Source organism: Ornithorhynchus anatinus, chromosome 5 (genome assembly GCF_004115215.2).
Source record: "Ornithorhynchus anatinus isolate Pmale09 chromosome 5, mOrnAna1.pri.v4, whole genome shotgun sequence".
Taxonomy (NCBI): Eukaryota; Metazoa; Chordata; class Mammalia; order Monotremata; family Ornithorhynchidae; genus Ornithorhynchus; species Ornithorhynchus anatinus.
This window is the reverse complement of record NC_041732.1, coordinates 93,611,075-93,631,551: the sequence shown is the minus strand read 5'-3', so window position 1 is coordinate 93,631,551 and position 20,477 is coordinate 93,611,075. Positions and strand designations below refer to the sequence as shown.

Sequence of the window (20,477 nt, the reverse complement as noted above, 5' to 3'; positions counted from 1 at the left end):
ACGGTTAGAAAGGTGCGGTTTCCGGGTGCCATATGAACCCTGAGCATGGCGATTCCTCAGCCTGCCTAGAATCTGCCACCAAAAATCCCCGCTGAGCCGTGCAATGCACGTAACCGCACCCAGATTCAAATGCATGGAGGTGAGGCCCTGCAGCCCACTCTGCTGTTGAATTCCATACAGCCAATGCATGGGTGCTGCATGGGGAGAAAAGAAGACCTAGGCCCGTGGCTAGGAGAAAATCTCAAGATAGAGTCGTCCTTTGGTTTATAGAACCACTGTAACTTTGGAAAAGTGAATGGGAAAGAGAAGGAAAATTGTTTAGAAGAGAAAAAGAGAAGACATTGTTAGGAGTGCACCAGGTAATTACTTTTCTTTCAGCAAAAACACAGGTGAACATTTTCAGATATATAAAACACTTGAACACACAGAAAACAGAAAAACAGCATATTTTATGTGTAGTCACAAACAAATACCTCATAGGGTGATCTGAGAACCAGGAAAAATATTGCCAAAGCACAAATGGGCTATTATTGTCCAATTTGGGGGTAACCTGGCTTGGGAATGCATTGCCAGTCCACTCTCATTGTTTCCACAGGAAAGCAATTGAAGGGAGTTTAAAAAGAGGAACATGATGTTCATGCTTCCTTGCTGGGTGACCTGGGCAAGTCACTTAACTTCTCTGGGCTTCAGTTTCCTCAACTGCAAAAAGAGGATTCAATATCTGTTCTCCTTCCTACTTAGATTGTGAGCCCAATGAAGGACAGAGTCTATGTCCAACCAGACCAACTTGTATCTATCCCAGCACCTAGAACAGTGCTTGACACTTATTAAATGCTTAACTAATATAATAATAATAATAATAATGATGATGCTAAAAGGAGGGTTTTGAAGACACCATGCTCACCTAGTGTCTGCTAACTATGTGAGTGAAGAAATTGATAGAATCATATTCTAGCCACTGCAAATCCATGGTGACCAGATTGGAGAAGTCATTGGGGACATATTCAGAATTTGTGAAGAAAGAGTAAGAAAAGGCTGGCAATGGGAAGAAAATGTTCAATAGTTTTCTCTTTAATAGTCATCTTTCTTATGATAACAGGATCTCACTACTTGCCCTCCTTCCCTGTTCGAGTTAGAGAGTGGGCAGCCCTCTGCTCTATATGCAGAGTTCCTTCAGTTGCACACACAGCAACATATACACTACAATTTCCACTACTTTTACTCATTCTCTGGTTTTGATACAATCTTTAGGAACCATCCAGTATCAATAAATCCAAAAACACTTACAGAGACAATCTTAGGGTAAAATGTGCAACTCTAACAAAATGTGGACCCATTTCTAGTGAGTTCATCAAGTAGGAACAATATCATTTATTACCTTGTGATTTCTTGGCAACACATTTGCTTAGCGGTAGTGTGTTCCCAGACAAAAATTTAAAACACTGTATGTTCCAAATAGGTTCAGTATTAGCCTCAGGAGAGATTACTGAACATCCTATGTTTGTTTATTTTTCTTTCTTTTGAGTGAAAAGGTAACACTCCAAGGAAAATCCAAGTTTTAAACTGTTTGTTTTTTAAACATCGGGACTGAGTAATGGCAAATGTTCTTTCCTGCAAGGTAGGCAATTAAAGGAGAGGAGGCTCAGTGCCCTTCTGTGTCACAACTAGCTGTATTTCTTTTCTTGGCTTACCTGTAGATGGTGTTATCCTCTTTGCTGGCTATAGACTTTAAGTCTGTGAGCTGGAGGAAGTGGTCATGGAAATAATGAAGGTGTAATATACACACCAGCAAGAAGGAGGTTGGGATAAAGATGCGAGTGAACAGTTCAGTCACAGTAAATTGTTCCAAGCCGAGATCCTCTAATCTGGAAAGGAAAGTGAGGGACTAAATTAGCAATTTAAAAGAAATCCTGCCATTTCTCTGACTTACCTTGTCCTCCTGATCTCGCCAGAGAATCTTATATCGAAAAACACTTTATTATCATCCATGGCATTGGGCAGGCTTCGGGGATGGTAGGTTTCAGTTAGTCTGAGCAGTTAACTAGACTTAGAATGGACCAGCAGCGTGGCTCAGTGGAAAGAGCATGGGCTTTGGAGTCAGGGCTCATGAGTTCGAATTCCAGCTCTGCCACTTGTCGGCTGTGTGACTGTGGGCAAGTCACTTAACTTCTCTGTGCCTCAGTTCCCTCATCTGTAAAATGGGGATTGAGACTGTGAGCCCCACGTGGGACAACCTGATTCCCCTATGTCTACCCCAGCGCTTAGAACAGTGCTCGGCACATAGTAAGCGCTTAACGAAATACCAACCAGCAGACAGTAATGCATAATCATACCGAAATCAGAGTAAATTCCCCCCAGATTCCCCAGAGATTTGTGAGGAGTCTAGGGAGAGCACAGCAGTCCTTGGCAGCATGAAACAGTACAGTGCTCTGCACACAGAAAGCACTCAATAAATACGATTTACTAAGTGCTCAGGAGAGTACAATATAATGATATAACAGACACATTCCTTGCCCACAGCGAGCTTACAATCTAGAGGGGAAAAGAGGTGCAGAGGAAAGAATGCACGATTGGGCTAAGGAGAGCTGGGTTGTATTTCTAGTTCTTATAGTGGCTTGGAACATAGCAAGTGCTGAACAAGTGAAAACAATAATTGTGGTATTTGTTAAGCACTTACTATGTGCCAGGCACTGTACTAAGCACTGTGGTGGATACAAGATAATTGGATTGGATACAGTCCCCATCGCACACGGAGCTCACAGTCTAAATAGAGTGAGCAAGATTTAATCCCCATTTTACAGATGAGAAAACTGAGGCACAGAGAAGTGAAATGACTTTCCCAAGGTCACATAAAAGCCATGTGATGGAGCCGGGGTTAGAAGCCAGGTGCTGTGTCTCCCAGACCCATGCTCTTTCCAGAAGGCTACGCTCCATTAATGAATCACTGATAGGATATGTCGATTGGTGACCTTTTTATTGGACACTAAGAACTGAAAGTATCATGGATATTGAGGTGAAGCTGTTGTAGTTCAAACATGGAGACACACTGGACACTGGACACACTGCCTAACTTTATGGAGTGTCAGAAAAACTCAGCTAAAAAGTCTTTATGTACAGGTATCTGCATCTAGACTGTCAGTAGTAAACAGTTCAAAAACCAACCACGCAGTTTACAAGTTAGAACAGAAAGTTCATAAATGCCTCCCATTTGGCCACCAACATTTCAAGATGTTACACGTTTCCAAAGGGAAAATAAAACAGATTTTGTTTCTTCACTATTTTTCATCCTTTTCCCCCATTAAAGCAAAGCAAAGAAAAAGTACTCACTTTGTTTTATCCAGCCCTGTCATATTCGACCAAAGTCCAGGGAATGATTCAAATTGATATGTGTATATGAAGATAAGCACCAGCATTGTGTAAACCACCACTGACATCCAAAAATACTTGAGCATTTTCCTCCACCATTCATAGTGCACCTGGGAAACAGACAGAAGGGGAAAAGAGAGCAAACAGACGAACTATAGAAATAGTCACTGAAAATCCAGATGGCCAACCCAGACGGCTGCATTTACAGACTGATGAAAAAAATCCCTTCACTGTTAGTCTCTCCACTCTAACCAAGAGTGAATAGTAAGTCATTTCCAGTTTCTAAAAGGGATACCAGACTCTCTCTCAAGAAGTAATTGAGGAATGGATTACTAGCCACAAATCTCTCAGATAAGGGGGCATTTCATTTGACCATCAAGGCTGCTGTCAGTCCTCTGAGAGGGCCTCACATTGAAAACTTGCTCTGATTGTTTTTCATTTTCAAGGATTCTGTGTCTGTCTGGCTATGATCCTTCCGGGGACGGAATGTGTCCATGTGTCTATGCACAGAATAAGTGCACAATTAATATCTTGGATTGATTGACTAATGACCAATTCAAGAGAAATCTTGACCATGATGCTTCCTTCAAGAACTACTGGAAACCTAATGAGAAATCTTCTCCCAAAACTTTCAGGTTTCAGGAAGATTGATCACACCCTGGTGAAGCAGCAAAGCCATTTCTAGGGCTTACTGGGATTGGATTTTGTGCTGTCCTGCTACCGTGACTTGTATTCTGTCCGCAATTAGTCCATGGATGGTATTTACTGACCACTTATTGGGTGCACTTGAGAGAGTACGCTACAATAAGAGTTTGTTTGACATGGCCCTGCCCGGAAGGAGCTTACAGTCTAAAGGACTTAATCCATGAATATTTTCCAACTGGGCTATGAAATTCCTTGGAATCGATAGGAGGGGAAGCATCTATTACTCACCTGATACAAAGCCACACAAAACAGGAACAGCACCATATAGATGATTTTGTACATCACAATCCTCCCCTCGAAGCTGACAAAGAAGAACATCCCTCCACAGACATAAATCCAGTATTTAATGAACATGGCCATAACCAATTTTCCAAGGACTTTCATAATATCCTGGTCATCTTCATCTTCTTCTTCCTCCTCCTTCTTCTTTTTCCTCTTTTTCTCCTCATCTTCTTCCTTCTCTTCCTGTTCAGCTTCTCCTTCCACCTGTATCTCTTGAAGTTCTTCATCTTTAAAAAAAAAAACAAATGATCCTTTGAATTGGATCTCTCATAATGATCCCTCTTGGACCCAGAACTTACTCAAATCAACAAAGGACCATCTCAGCTCCGGGCCAGAAGGCAGACTTTATCTCCCAATAACTGCAGGGGTCCCCGGAGCCCCCAGAAGGGTCATGCAAACATTTGTGATGGCCCTGAGGGTCTGAAGAGCTACAGTGGATCTTGAGGGAACCCCAGGATTCCCAGTGCTTAGTACAATGGCTGGCACATGGTAAGATCTAAACAAATACCGTAATCATTCTCACAGTGAGTTAGAGGTTGTAGATAGCTACACTTTTCCCTTTCCTCCCCCACTAAACTAGGCTAAACAAACTAAATTCTCCATTCATCACAACTCTCCCTCTCTCCAGATCTAGCCACTCTAGAGCCCCCCAACAGAAATACTAGATCCTTTGACGTTAACTCTCCAACTCCTAGGCCACAAAAAACAGATGTTTTACCTTTTTCCTCAGTTTCCAGACTTCCAACTTTAACCTCCGATAAAGAAGCTTCTTTGAGCTGGAGGGCTTTTTGCTCTGTGAGGTGTTGCCTTAGCAGGAGCCAGAAAGTAAGGGCGAAGAGAATCTGAAAGCACGAAGCAAACAAAATTAAACATATGTCTGGAACTGACCATGCTTTCAACAGCTCCAGCTAAGCTCTTTTAAATGGCCCCTGACAGCATTTTCCTCCTTTCCTGAGAAAAAGGGTAATGGTAGCATTAACAGTGTCTGAATATGGAGGGAAGGGCTCTCACCCACTGAATCGCATAAAGAGAAAGTTACTTTTCCCAGGCTTCTTTCCTACCAATATAAGTTCGTTTGCCTTTGAGAGCCAATGGTGGACTCTATCTGGCCCAACACCCTGAAGAAAACACTATCAGTGTGCAAAGATTTTACGGCTTATCGTCCTTCTGCCCGGTCAAATATCAATTTTCCAATAAGGACTTTGTCCTTGGTGTATTTCTTCTCCTCATTTGGATATGCTCAGGGTCTTCGAAGGATAGTAGACTTTTCACCCATCCCTCTTTACACACTGCATTTTTCTGAATTGAAGCATATGAAAGATGGAATTTCTAAGTGCATTCCTGCCAATAATGTGCATTATCAGCTTAATCATTCTTCCATAGAAGAAACGTGAATCACATTTCAAATTCAAATTGAGGCATGGCTACATTCTGGAATCACTGACTTGGCAGGAGGGAAGAGAAGAGGGAGGACAATGATGCCTACTTCCACGTGGGTTCTGAGAGTCTGAGAGTCATTGTCCTCCTGGGAAGAAAATCCAGGAAAGGGATGGAGGGGACAATTCTGAGGAATCATACTATTCTTCACAATTATTGTTATGTAATGGAAGGGGAACTCAGAATACTCACTGTTGGCTGCTGCTTAAATTCCTATGGCTGAGCACTAATAATAATAATAAGAAGCATTATAAAATAATAAAAGAATATTATTTCTATTAGTAGTATTATTTGTGGTATTTATTATCTGCATACCCTGTGTCTGCTACAATACAATGAGGTTGGACACAGTCCCTGTCCCATACAATGCTCACAGTTTAAATGGGAGGAAGAATAGGTACAGAATCCCAAATTTACATATGATAAAACTGAGGCCTAGAGAAGGTAAGTGATTTGCCCAAGGTCACATACTACACAAGTGACAGAGCCAAGATTGGTCCTCTGATTCCCAGGCCTATGCACTGGTACTATGGGGAGGGGTAACAGAAGAAAGTGGGGATGACCAGGAGGAGGAGTGACATTAGTTAAGTAAGGGTTGGTCCCACAGTTCTAGGACATCCATTTCTAAGTTTGGCATTAAACTGCATTCATTTCCATTAAACATTTTTCACCAACATAATACTGCTGCCGATGTCTGTGGCTTAGTTTGTAGCTCTAAATCACTGTATTAACCACATGAGGCCATATTCCAGATATCTGTTAGTTTTAGATAAGATAGTCTGCAATGGAAGTAATCAGCGCTGAATGTTGGAGACTTACAGATGGCCAAATCAGGTTAGTTAGCTGAGGTGTATGTTAAATGCTTACTGAATGCTGAGTCCTGAGGTGGATAGAAGATAATGGGATTAGCTTCCTAATTTAAGGCATATGTTAAGTGGGGTCCCAGCCAGGAAGGTCTCTTGCTTCCCCCAAATCATATCTTACGCCAACTCCACCTGGGCCACTAATTCCTCCAACCAGCCTTCCCTAAACAATTCTTGGCACTCTGAGCCATAGCAACCTATCAGCAGCCTCTAATCATTTATACCAACCCTCTGCCCTTGGTAGGTATGAATAATGGCATAAAAATTCTATTTATTTTGATTTTAACACTTGTAAACAGTTTCATGTCTGTCTCCTCTGTTAGAGTCTAAAGTCCTGATCAATCGGATAATTCACCGATAGCATTTATTGACTGCTTACTCTGGGCAGTGTGCAATAAGGTTCAAAGCTATGTCTACAACTGGAGAGGGAATGTGTAAAAACCTAAATCCTTAAGGGATGACAACTCAAGGGCATAAGTCACACAGTAGGGGGTGAGGGATAGGGTGGGGAAATGAGAGATTAATCAAAGAATACTTCCAGGAGGAGTTGTGATTTTAGTGGGACTTTGAAGATGAGGTGAGTAGTGGGTTGTGGGATCGAAAGGAGGGAGTTCCAGGCAGAAGGGAGGACATTAGCACAGGGGTCAACGGTGAGGGAGATGAGGATGAGGCAAAGTGAGTAGGTTGATGTTGAAGGAGAGAAGAGTGTGGGCTGAGTCATAGTGGGAAAGGAGCGAGAGTAAATGGGGACAGAGCTGATTGAATATCTCCAAGTCCATGATCAAGAGGTGTGGACAGGGAATGTGTTGGGTGCTTTGTTTGCATTTTCCCAAAGGTTTAGTACAGTGTACTACACAGAAGAGGGGCTCAATAAATAGCATTCCTAGTGTTCTTCCTCCTCCTCCTCTTACCTTGGAGGCCAGCTCGCCAGGGTCCTTCTTTACCACAAATCCTGGGACATTCTTGATGTCGGCATCGAAGCTCCATATGTACTGTAGCGTTAACAGAAGATCCCCATAGAAGACCATGAAAGGGGAACTAATCATGGCATATTTCCTGCGGTTACGAATCATCCAGAGGGTGCAAGACCAGATCAGCAACACAAACGTCAGCCAGCTGTGATATGTAATACTCCAAGCCTCGGGAGGGAAGGAAGGGAAAAGGAAAACAGAGGTCAGTAGCTTATGAGCCATCTCCCTTCCCAGCAAGTTCAACTCACGGAAAAGAGCAAGAGATGGAAGACAGCCACGGGGTTGAGAGCTGTGGAAAGCGGAGAAATTTTCAGACTCTCTACCTATGTGTGTGTCCTATTTTGTTTGATGGGAATTAATCAATCGATCAACCAATTGTATTTATTGAGCACTTATCGTGTGCAGAGAACTGTACTAAGTGCTTGGGAGAGTAAATTCTAACAGAGGTCATATAGAAGTTCTCTGCCCACAATGAGCTTACTGCCTAGAGATGAACACAGACTGCATAAGTAAATAAATTATGGATAGATCCATACTTACTGTGGGGCTGAGGATGGGGTTAATAAAGGGTGCAAATCCAAGTGGAAAGGTGACAAGGGAGAGAGTGGGAAAATCGGAAATGAGGGCTTAATCAGGAAGGCTTCTTGGAGATGTGCTCTTAATTAAGAGGTTATGGTTGCTTATGGTTGATTATGGTCTTGTCTTATGCTGTCGAGTTGTTTCCAACCCATAGTGACACCACAGACACATCTCTCCCAGAACACCCTGCTCTCCATCTGCAATCATTCTGGTAGTGGATCCAGAGAGTTTTTCTAGTAAAAATATTCAAGTGGTTTACCACTGCCACCTTCCGCACTGCAAACTCGAGTCTCTGCCCTCGACTCTCTCCCATGCCGCTCCTGCCCAGCATGGGTGAGTGTTGACTTGTAGCAGATTGCCTTTCACCCTCTAGCCACTGTCCAAGCTAGGAATGGAATGGGTAAGCCTCTGTCTGACTCTCCCTCCTATAGTCGAGACTGATAGAGTAATGGAAACTCTCCAGGTGTGACCCTGAGAAAGGGTTGGTCCCCATAGGAATCTATTTGTCAATTCAGAATTTGGGCTCAGACTTTCTTCATTCCCTTAGTGTTGCACAACGTTCAGTCTAAACTGGTCTGTACACTTCATCTGTTCCTTATTGGGTCATGTTTCCTCACCCCCAAACACCCAATCTTGAAGGAATCAAAGATTTGGGGTACCTCTTTGGCATCTATCCTCAGTGGTGTATGCTGGAATGTCTCCTACAGCACCCTGGCTAATATCAAAAACTCCCAGTCAAATCCTAAATTTTCAAATCCTAACCCATTTATGAATTACTCAAATCAGAGTCTGCTCTTCCCTTCTCTGGCTTGCTGCCTGACAACGTTTTGTTCCCTCCATATATCCCAGATTCTCCACCTCCTTTCCATCCCAGTAGCTGGGATCTGGGCTATCTGGGATCTGGAATTATATCTTGGGCAGACCCTGTATCAACTGCCTCACTGATTTCCCAATTCCAGACTCACCCCTCCTCAGACTGTATGCCACCCTGCTGTACAAATCACTTTCTTGAAATTTCAACTGGTCCACATCTCTATTCCTTGAAAATTGCCCATCTCCTTCCACAGTAACAAAGCATTTCTCAAAATTGATTTCAAGGTTTTCAAATAGCTCTCCCCATCTTACATGCCATCTCTCTTCACCTCCTACAAAGCTCCTCACACTCTTTTCGCCTAACAACAATAATAACAATAATGGTATTTGTTAAGTGCTTACTATGTGACAAGCATTGAACTAAGCACTGGGGAGTAATACAAGCAAATCAGGTTGGACACAGTCCCTGTCCCATATTGGGCTCACAGTCTTAATCCCCATTTTATAAACAAGGTAACTGAGGCACTGAGAGTGAAGTGGCTTATCTAAGGTCCCTACTAACCTTCCCTTCCAAAATCCTAGAACGAGTCGTCTACAATCGATGCTTAGAATTCCTTAACTCCCATTCTCTCCTAGACCCCCTCCAATCTGGCTTCCGTCCCCTCCACTCTACCGAGACTGCTCTCTCTAAGGTCACCCGTGACCTCCTTCTTGCCAAATCCAATGGCTCCTACTCCATTCTGATCCTCCTCGACCTCTCTGCTGCCTTTGACACTGTCGACCATCCCCTCCTCCTCCATACCTTATCTCATCTTGGCTTCACGGACTCTGTCCTCTCCCGGTTCTCCTCTTACCTCTCTGGCCGGTCATTCTCGGTCTCCTTCGCTGGAGCCTCCTCCCCCTCCCATCCTTTAACTGTTGGAGTTCCTCAAGGGTCAGTTCTCGGCCCTCTTCTGTTCTCCATTTACATTCACTCCCTCGGTGAACTCATTCGCTCTCACAGCTTTGACTACCATCTCTACGCAGATGACACGCAGATCTACATCTCCGCCCCTGTCCTCTCCCCCTCCCTTCAGGCTCACATCTCCTCCTGCCTCCGGGACGTCTCCACCTGGATGTCGGCCCGCCACCTAAAACTCAACATGAGCAAGACCGAGCTCCTCATCTTCCCTCCCAAACCCGGTCCTCTCCCAGACTTCTCTATCACCGTTGATGGCACGACCATCCTTCCCGTCTCTCAGGCCCGCGATCTTGGTGTCATCCTCGACTCGTCTCTCTCGTTCACCCCACACATCCTATCCGTTACCAAGACCTGCCAGTTTCACCTCTACAATATCGCCAAGATCCGCCCTTTCCTCTCCACCCAAACGGCTACCCTACTGTTACGGGCTCTTGTTATATCCCGGCTAGACTACTGTGTCGGCCTTCTCTCTGACCTCCCTTCCTCCTCTCTCGCCCCGCTCCGGTCTATTCTTCACTCCGCTGCCCGGCTCATCTTCCCGCAGAAACGATCTGGGCATGTCACTCCCCTTCTTAAACAACTCCAGTGGTTGCCTATCAACCTCCGCTCCAAACAAAAACTCCTCACTCTAGGCTTCGAGGCTCTCCATCACCTTGCCCCTTCCTACCTCTCCTCCCTTCTCTCTTTCCACCGCCCACCCCGCACGCTCCGCTCCTCTGCCGCCCACCTCCTCACCGTCCCTCGGTCTCGCCTATCCCGCCGTCGACCCCCGGGTCACGTCCTCCCACGGTCCTGGAACACCCTCCCTCCTCACCTCCGCCAAACTGATTCTCTTTCCCTCTTCAAAACCCTACTTAAAACTCACCTCCTCCAAGAGGCGTTCCCAGACTGAGCTCCTCTTCTCCCTCTACTCCCTCTGCCATCCCCCCTTTACCTCTCCGCAGCTAAACCCTCATTTTCCCCTTTTCCCTCCGCTCCTCCACCTCTCCCTTCCCATCCCCACAGCACTGTACTCGTCCGCTCAACTGTATATATTTTCGTTACCCTATTTATTTTGTTAATGAATTGTACATCGCCTCGATTCTATTTAGTTGCCATCGGTTTTTACGAGATGTTCTTCCCCTTGACTCTGTTTATTGCCATTGTTCTCGTCTGTCCGTCTCCCCCGATTAGACTGTAAGCCCGTCAAACGGCAGGGACTGTCTCTATCTGTTGCCGACTTGTTCATCCCAAGCGCTTAGTACAGTGCTCTGCACATAGTAAGCGCTCAATAAATACTATTGAATGAATGAATGAATGAAAAGATCACACATCAGGCAAGTGGTGAAGCGAGGATTAGGACTCATGTCCTCTGACTCCAAAGTCTGTACTCTTTCCACCAGGCCATGCTACTCATCTATTTGTATTTGTACTTTATTTGTATTGTCCCCTTTCCCCCAACTCCTTCTCCTTTGGATCTGTACCCTTTGAGCTTCTGATATTCACCTCACCCTCAGGTTATCAGTACTTATGTACATATCTATAATATATATAATTATATATATATGTATATGTATATATACATATACTGTTCAGGTCAGTTCTGGTTCAGTTCTGGGACCCCTTCTATTCTCCATCTACACCCACTCCCTTCTGCACTGTCCTGACTTGCTCCCTTTATTCCCAGTCCCCACCCCAGCCCTACAGCACTTATGCAAACATCCATAATTTATTTATTTATTTATAATAATGATAATAATGATGGTATTTAAGTGCTAACTATGTGCCAAGCACTGTTCTAAGTGGTAGGGTAGATACAAGGTAATCAGGTTGTCCCACGTGGGGCTCACAGTCCTAATCCCCATTTTACAGATGATTTAACTGAGGCAGAGAGAAGTTAAGTGACTTTCCCAAGGTCACACAGCTGACAAGTGGAGAAGCCTGGATTAGAACCCATGACCTCTGACTCCCAAGCCCGTGCTCTTTCCACTAAGCCACGCTGCTTCACTGCTTATATTTTAAACTATATAGTAAATATATATTTATCTATATTAATGTCTGTCCCCGCTTCTAGACTGTAAGCTCACTGTGGGCAGGGATTGTGTCTGTTATATTGTTGATTGTACTCTCCCAAGTGCTTAGTACAGTGCCCTGTACAATAAGTGCTCAAAATATAGGATTGAGTGATCGATTGATTACTATGTGCAGAGCATTATACTATACGCTTGTGAGAGTGCAGTACAACAGAGTTGGTAGGCAAGTTCATTCAATAGTATTTATTGAGCGCTTACTATGTGCAGAGCACTGTACTAAGCGCTTGGAATGAACAAGTCGGCAACAGATAGAGACGGTCCCTGCCGTTTGATGGGCTTACAGTCTAATCGGGGGAGATAGACAGACGAGAACGATGGCAATAAATAGAGTCAAGGGGAAGAACATCTCGTAAAAACCGATGGCAACTAAATAGAATCGAGGCGATGTACATTTCATTAACAAAATAAATAGGGTAATGAAAATATATACAGTTGAGCGGACGAGTACAGTGCTGAGGGGATGGGAAGGGAGAGGGGGAGGAGCAGAGGGAGATGGGGGGAAAAGAGGGTTAAGCTGCGGAGAGGTGAGGGGGGGTGGTAGAGGGAGTAGAGGGAGAAGAGGAGCTCAGTCTGGGAAGGCCTCTTGGAGGAGGTCTAGAGGAGAGATAGACATTAATATAAATAATTATATATTTATTACATTTATATATTTTTTAAAATTTATATATATATCTATATATATATATAGATATATATAGATATATATATAATGCTTAGGTGTTGCAGGGCTGAGGGAGCAGCAAATATCAAATGGCCAAACGTCACAGATCAAAGCGCACAGATGACACAGAGGGAGCCAAAGAAAACGGGCTTAATCAGAGAAGACCTCTTGGAGGAGATGTGACCTTAATAAGACTTTGGAGGTAGGGAGAGTGGTGGTCTGGTGCATATGGAGGGGAATGGAGTTCCAGGCTAGTCAGAAGACAGAGGAAAGGCATCAGCAGTGAGTTAGATTCAAACGGGGTACAGTGAATAAGCTGGTGCTAGAGAAGCCAAGTGCCTGAGTTGAGCTGTAGTAGGAAATCAGAGAGATAAAGTAGGAGGGGGCAAGCTGAGAATGTTTTAAAGCCGATAATTGGGTGATTCAGTCTGATGCAGAAGTGGATGGACAACGGATGGAGATTCTTGAGAGGTGGAGAGACATGGGCTGAATGTTTTTTAAGAAAAATGAGCTGTGCAGTAGAGTGACGTACGGACTGAAGAGGGGAGAAAAAGGAGGTAGCAAAGAGACTGATACAGTAGTCGGTTCAAGAATACATATGGAAGCGGTTTGGACAGGAGAAAAGAGCAGATTTTAGCAATGCTGTGAAGATAGAACTGACAGAATTTGGTAACAGATTGAATATGAGTTTGAATGAGAGACATGAATTGGCAAAACTACTTTTCTTCCCTCACTGTCATCCCTGCCTGTCACCCCCGCCAATTGTTCCGGACTTTTAACTCTCTCCTCAGGCCCCCTGTTCCTCCCCCTCCCCCATCCCTCACCCCCAACCATCTGGACACCTACTTCATCACGAAAATTAACACAACTGGGTCTGAGCTCCCCAAAGTCACCCCTCCCCCTTCTCCTTCTCCCTCCCCCTCCCCCAACCCTCTCCCCTACTTCCCATTCTTCCCTGCAGTATCCTCAGAGGAGATCTCCTCACTCCTCGCAAGGGCCACCCCCTCCACCTGTACATCGGACCCCATTCCCACTCACCTTATAAAAACCATTGCCCCTTCCCTCCTCCCCTCCTTAACTTCAACCACTCACTCTCCAATGGCTTCTTCACCTCTGCCTTCAAACATGCCCATGTCTCCCCCATCCTTAAAAAACCCTCTCTTGACCCCACTTACCCTTATAGTTATCATCCTATCTCCCTCCTACCCTTCCTTTCCAAACTTCTAGAACGAGTCATCTACACTAGCTGCCTTGAATTCCTCAACTCCAACTCTCTCCTGGACCCCCTCCAATCTGGCTTCTGTCCTCTCCACTCCACCGAGACTCCTCTCTCAAAGGTCACCCATGACCTCCTTCTTGCCAACTCCAATGGTACCTACTCTATCCTAATCCTCCTCGATCTCTCAGCTGCCTTTGACACTGTCGACCATCCCCTTCTCCTCCACACTTTATCTCACCACGGCTTCATGGACTCAGTCCTCTCCTGGTTCTCCTCTTATCTTTCTGGCCATTCATTCTTGGTCTCCTTCGCAGGCTCCCCCCCCAACCCCAAATCCTCTAACTGTTGGGGTTCCTCAAGGGTCAGTTCTTGGCCCTTTTCTGTTCTCCATCTATACTCACTCCCTTGGTGAACTCATTCGCTCTCACGGCTTCAACTATCATGTCTATGCAGATGACACCCAAATCTACCTCTCTTCCCCTGTTCTCTCCTCCTCCCTCCAGGCTCATATCTCCTCCTGCCTCCAGGTTATCTCCACCAGGATGTCTACCCGCCACCTAAAACTCAACATGTCTAAAACTGAGCTCTTTATCTTCCCTCCCAAACCCTGTCCTCTCCCTGACTTCTCTGTCACCGTGGACGGCACGACAATCCTTCCTATCTCACAGGCCCGCAACCTTGGTATCATCCTTGACTCAGCTCTCTCATTCATCCCACACATCCAATCCATCACCAACGCCTGCCGGTCTCACCTTTACAATATCGCCAAGATCCACCCTTTCCTCTCCATCCAAATGGCTATCGTGCTGGTACAAGCTCTCATAATATCCCCACTGGATTATTGTGTCAGCCTTCTCTCTGATCTCCCTTCCTCCTGTCTCCCCACTCCAGTCTATTCTTCATTCCACTGACCGGATCGTCTTCCTACAGAAACGCTCTGGCCATGTCACTCTCCTTCTCAAAAACTTCCAGTGGTTGCCTATCAACCTCCGCATGAAACAAAAACTCCTCACTCTTGGCTTCAAAGCTCTCCATCACCTTGCCCCCTTCTTCCTCACCTCCCTTCGCTCTTTCTACTGCCCACCCTACACGCTCAGCTCCTCTGCCGCTCACCTCCTCACTGTACCCTGTTCGCGCCTATCCCACCGTTGATCCCTGGCCCACATCCTACCACTGTTCTGGAATGCCCTCCCTCCTCACATCTATCAAACTCTCTTCCCCTCTTCAAAGCCCTATTGAGAGCTCACTTCCTCCAAGAGGCCTTCCCAGACTGAGCTCCCCTTTCTGTCTGCTCTCCCTCCACCCTCTACTCCTTCCCCTTCCCTCTTTCCCACCCTCAGCTGAGCCCCCTTTCCCTCTGCTCACCTTCTCCACCCTCCCCCACAACCTCTGCATCTCCCTCTTCCCCTTTCCCCTCAGCACTGTACTCATTTGTATATATTATTCATTACCCTGTTTATTTTATTAATGAGGTGTACATCCCCTTGATTCTATTTATCTTGATAATGTTGTCTTGTTTTTGTTTTGTTCTGCTTTGGTCTGCTGTCTGTCTCCCCCAATTAGAATGTGAGCCCATCACTGGGCAGGGATTGTCTCTATCTGTTGCCAAATTGTACATTCCAAGCACTTAGTACAGTGCTCTGCACATAGTAAGCACTCAGAAAAGTTATTGAATGAATGAATGAATGAATGAGAATAATGCCAAGGTTACGGGCTTGTGAAATAGGGAGGATAGTGGTGCCGTCTACAGCCGATGGGAAAGAGGGAGAGGATGGAGTATGGGTGGGGAGATAAGGAGTTCTGTTTTGGCTATGTTTAGTTTGAGATATTGGAGGGGCACAAAGTCAGAGATGTCCTCAACGCAGGATGAACTGCGAAACTGCAGAGAAGAAGAGTGATTGGATTGGAGATGTAGATTTGGGAATCATCTGCATGGAGATGGTAGTTGAAGCAATGAGAGCAAATGAGTTCTCCAAGAGAGTGGGTGTAGATAGAGCATAGAAAGGGACCCACAATCGAGCCACATTCTTCTTCCTCTTTCTCCCATTGTTGGCAAAACGTTTTATCTGTCTGTCTATGTCCCCTATTAGAAGGTAAGCCACTTTAGGGCAGAGAATGGGTGTCTCGCTTCCATTATAGTCTCCCAAGGGCTTACTAGTCGGTCGATCGTATATTTATTGAGTGCTTACTGTGTGCTAAGCACTGTACCAAGGGTCAGTTCTTGACCCTCTTCTGTTCTCCATTTACCCTCACTCCCTCGGTGAACTCATTCGCTCTCACGGCTTTGACTACCATCTCTACACAGATGACACGCAGATCTACATCTCCGCCCCTGTCCTCTCCCCCTCCCTTCGGGCTCACATCTCCTCCCGCCTCCGGGACGTCTCCACCTGGATGTCGGCCCGCCACCTAAAACTCAACGTGAGCAAGACTGAGCGCCTCATCTTCCCTCCTGAACCCGGTCCTCTCCCAGACTTCTTTATCACCGTCGATGGCACGACCATCCTTCCCGTCTCTCGGGCCCGTGATCTCGGTGTCATCCTCGACTCGTCTCTCTCGTTCACCCCACACGTCCTATCCGTTACCAAGACCTGCCAGTTTCACCTCTACAATATCGCCAAGATCCGCCCTTTCCTCTCCACCCAAACGGCTACCCTACTGTTACGGGCTCTTGTTATATCCCGGCTAGACTACTGTGTCGGCCTTCTCTCTGACCTCCCTTCCTCCTCTCTCGCCCCGCTCCGGTCTATTCTTCACTCCGCTGCCCGGCTCATCTTCCCGCAGAAACGATCTGGGCATGTCACTCCCCTTCTTAAACAACTCCAGTGGTTGCCTATCAACCTCCGCTCCAAACAAAAACTCCTCACTCTAGGCTTCAAGGCTCTCCATCACCTTGCCCCTTCCTACCTCTCCTCCCTTCTCTCTTTCTACCACCCCGCACGCTCCGCTCCTCCGCCGCCCACCTCCTCACCATCCCTCGGTCTCGCCTGTCCCGCCGTCGACCCCCGGGACACGTCCTCCCGTGGTCCTGGAACGCCCTCCCTCCTCACTTCCGCCAAACTGATTCTCTTTCCCTCTTCAAAACCCTACTTAAAACTCACCTCCTCCAAGAGGCGTTCCCAGACTGAGCTCCTCTTCTCCCTCTACTCCCTCTGCCACCCCCCCTTCACCTCTCCACAGCTAAACCCTCTTTTTCCCCTTTTCCCTCTGCTCCTCCACTTCTCCCTTCCCATCTCCACAGCACTGTACTCGTCCGCTCAACTGTATATATTTCATTACCCTATTTATTTTGTTAATGAATTGTACATCGCCTCGATTCTATTTAGTTGCCATTGTTTTTACGAGATGTTCTTCCCCTTGACTCAATTTATTGCCATTGTTCTTGTCTGTCCATCTCCCCCAATTAGACTGTAAGTCCGTCAAACGGCAGGGACTGTCTCTATCTGTTGCCGACTTGTTCATCCCAAGCGCTTAGTACAGTGCTCTGCACATAGTAAGTGCTCAATAAATACTATTGAATTAATGAATGAATACCAAGCACTTGGAAAAGTACAGTATAACAATATAACTGACATATTCCCTGGCCTCAGTGTTTTGCCCTCATTAGGTGTTCAATAAATACCTTTGATTGATTGACTGCTTATGCTTTGGGCATTAGCACCTGTGGGTGTGTTGCCAATTTAATTGAGTCTCCATGGTACCTAAAGCATGGTGATAAGAATAGTGGGGATGCCAAAGAATATAGAAACTCTTGTCCCTTCCCCAAGGACATGCCCAATTCAAGCATTCAATCGCAATCGTTGAGCGCTTACTGTGTGCAGAGCACTGTATTAAGTGCTTGGAAAGTACAATTGGGCAACAGATAGAGACAATCTCTACCCAACAATAGGCTCACAGTCCAATCTCCCTACTCTCTCCAACCTCCACATCTACTCTCTCAAGAGGAGATCTGTCAGACAGCTTTCAAATGTGATACCTAAACTTGTGCTCCTGGCCCAATCCCTTCCCACCTAAATATATTTCTCCCTTCCCTGCCCACCATTTTCAACACCTCACTCTCTAATTGTTCTTTCCCCATTAAAAGCACCCTCTCGTAAAATAACCTTCTCTGGACATCACTGCACCATCCAGCTATTGCCTCAACTTCATCCTTCCATATCTGCCCATCCTACTATTCAACTATATTTACTTAAAGAAAAAATAATAAGTAGCTTCCATGGAATATTTTTCCTCTTTCATTTTGAATTTTCAGTGGTAAAATGTCCTTCACCTCAATCGGTTTTGAAATTGTTTACTATATGCCACTTGGAAATCATCTGTTAATTTTTGTATATGCACATTTTGAGAGCATGAATAAACGTCCATCAGTTATTATGACAGTAAAGGCTCCTCCAGACTTCTGAGCCTGTCTGTGAGAATATCAACCACAGTAAGGATACTTCACTGCAGAGTTACCCCTTGTTAAAATGTAGTATTGTGTCTTCATCCAAATAACAAAAGGCACTATACAAGAGAAAGAATCCTTATGATGGGTGTACTCTGCTTGGCTTGTTTTAAACAATGTCCAAAATTGTTATAAAAAGTGTGTTTTCTTAATATAAAAACATGGGCGGGATGATTGGTCTGGGGAAAGAATGTAGAACCGGGTCACGGTCCCTTAACGTAAACTACATCTGGAATAAATGGAATCTTGAAAATCGGGTGCTCACACTGGAATTCACACTGTGTTCTGAGCAGTGTACTAAGCATGTGGGAGAATTCAAAGAATTAGAAGACCTGGTCCATGCTCTCAAGAAGTGTAAAATCTAGATTAAGTGGGAAAATTTTTACAGGTGAAATTTTATTGCAATGTGGCTTATGGTTTTTCCAAAGCTGGAGTCAGAAGAGCAGCTCTTTCATGACTATCTAAATACTAACATTTGTCTCGAGTGACAACCAACCACAGTCCCATATAAATTGATAGAGGCACACAACCCCTTTCAGTCCTTAAATCCTGACACTTCTACCTTCATTCATTCATTCATTCATTCAATAGTATTTATTGAGCGCTTACTATGTGCACAGCACTGTACTAAGCGCTTGGGATGAACAAGTCGGCAACAGATAGAGACAGTCCCTGCCGTTTGACGGGCTTACAGTCTGATCGGGGGAGACGGACAGACAAGAACAATGGCACTAAACAGCGTCAAGGGGAAGAACATCTCGTAAAAACAATGGCAACTAAATAGAATCAAGGCGATGTACAATTCATTAACAAAATAAATAGGGTAACGAAAATATATACAGTTGAGCGGACGGGTACAGTGCTGTGGGGATGGGAAGGGAGAGGTGGAGGAGCAGAGGGAAAAGGGGAAAATGAGGCTTTAGCTGCGGAGAGGTAAAGGGGAGATGGCAGAGGGAGTAGAGGGGGAAGAGGAGCTCAGTCTGGGAAGGCCTCTTGGAGGAGGTGATTTTTAAGTAAGGTTTTGAAGAGGGAAAGAGAATCAGTTTGGCGGAGGTGAGGAGGGAGGGCGTTCCAGGACCGTGGGAGGACGTGACCCAGGGGTCGACGGCGGGATAGGCGAGACCGAGGGATGGCGAGGAGGTGGGCGGCAGAGGAGCGGAGCGTGCGGGGTGGGCGGTAGAAAGAGAGAAGGGAGGAGAGGTAGGAAGGGGCAAGGTGATGGAGAGCCTCGAAGCCTAGAGTGAGGAGTTTTTGTTTGGAGCGGAGGTCGATAGGCAACCACTGGAGTTGTTTAAGAAGGGGAGTGACATGCCCAGATCGTTTCTGCGGGAAGATGAGCCGGGCAGCGGAGTGAAGAATAGACCGGAGCGGGGCGAGAGAGGAGGAAGGGAGGTCAGAGAGAAGGCTGACACAGTAGTCTAGCCGGGATATAACGAGAGCCTGTAATAGTAAGGTAGCCATTTGGGTGGAGAGGAAAGGGCGGATCTTGGCGATATTGTAGAGGTGAAACCGGCAGGTCTTGGTAACGGATAGGATGTGTGGGGTGAACGAGAGGGACGAGTCAAGGATGACACCGAGATTGCGGGCCTGCGGGACGGGAAGGATGGTCGTGCCATCCACGGTGATGGAGAAGTCTGGGAGCGGACCGGGCTTGGGAGGGAAGATGAGGAGCTCAGTCTTGCTCATGTTGAGTTTTAGGTGGCGGGCCGACATCCAGGTGGAGACGTCCCGGAGGCAGGAGGAGATGCGAGCCTGAAGGGAGGGGGAGAGGACAGGGGCGGAGATGTAGATCTGCGTGTCATCTGCGTAGAGATGGTAGTCAAAGCCGTGAGAGCGGATGAGTTCACCGAGGGAGTGAGTGTAAATGGAGAACAGAAGAGGGCCGAGAACTGACCCTTGAGGAACTCCAACAGTTAAAGGATGGGAGGGGGAGGAGGCTCCAGCGTAGGAGACCGAGAATGATCGGCCAGAGAGGTAAGAGGAGAACCAGGAGAGGACAGAGTCCGTGAAGCCAAGGTGAGATAAGGTATGGAGGAGGAGGGGATGGTCGACAGTGTCAAAGGCAGCAGAGAGGTCAAGGAGGATCAGAATGGAGTAGGAGCCA

General features: G+C 46.0%; 1 protein-coding gene across 3 annotated transcripts in view; it reads right to left on the bottom strand.

The window, feature by feature from the left end:
* The window catches only part of PIEZO2 (piezo type mechanosensitive ion channel component 2), a 522,557-nt gene that overhangs the window by 112,220 nt on the left and 389,860 nt on the right, over positions 1-20,477 (bottom strand). For all 3 annotated transcript variants that reach the window (XM_029065631.2, XM_029065630.2, XM_029065632.2), the window contains 5 exons: positions 7,565-7,792; positions 5,072-5,195; positions 4,300-4,580; positions 3,328-3,476; positions 1,692-1,865 (listed from right to left, as the gene is read on the bottom strand). In XM_029065631.2, the coding sequence (XP_028921464.1) occupies positions 1,692-1,865; positions 3,328-3,476; positions 4,300-4,580; positions 5,072-5,195; positions 7,565-7,792 (956 nt within the window). The remainder of the gene's footprint in view (positions 1-1,691; positions 1,866-3,327; positions 3,477-4,299; positions 4,581-5,071; positions 5,196-7,564; positions 7,793-20,477) is intronic.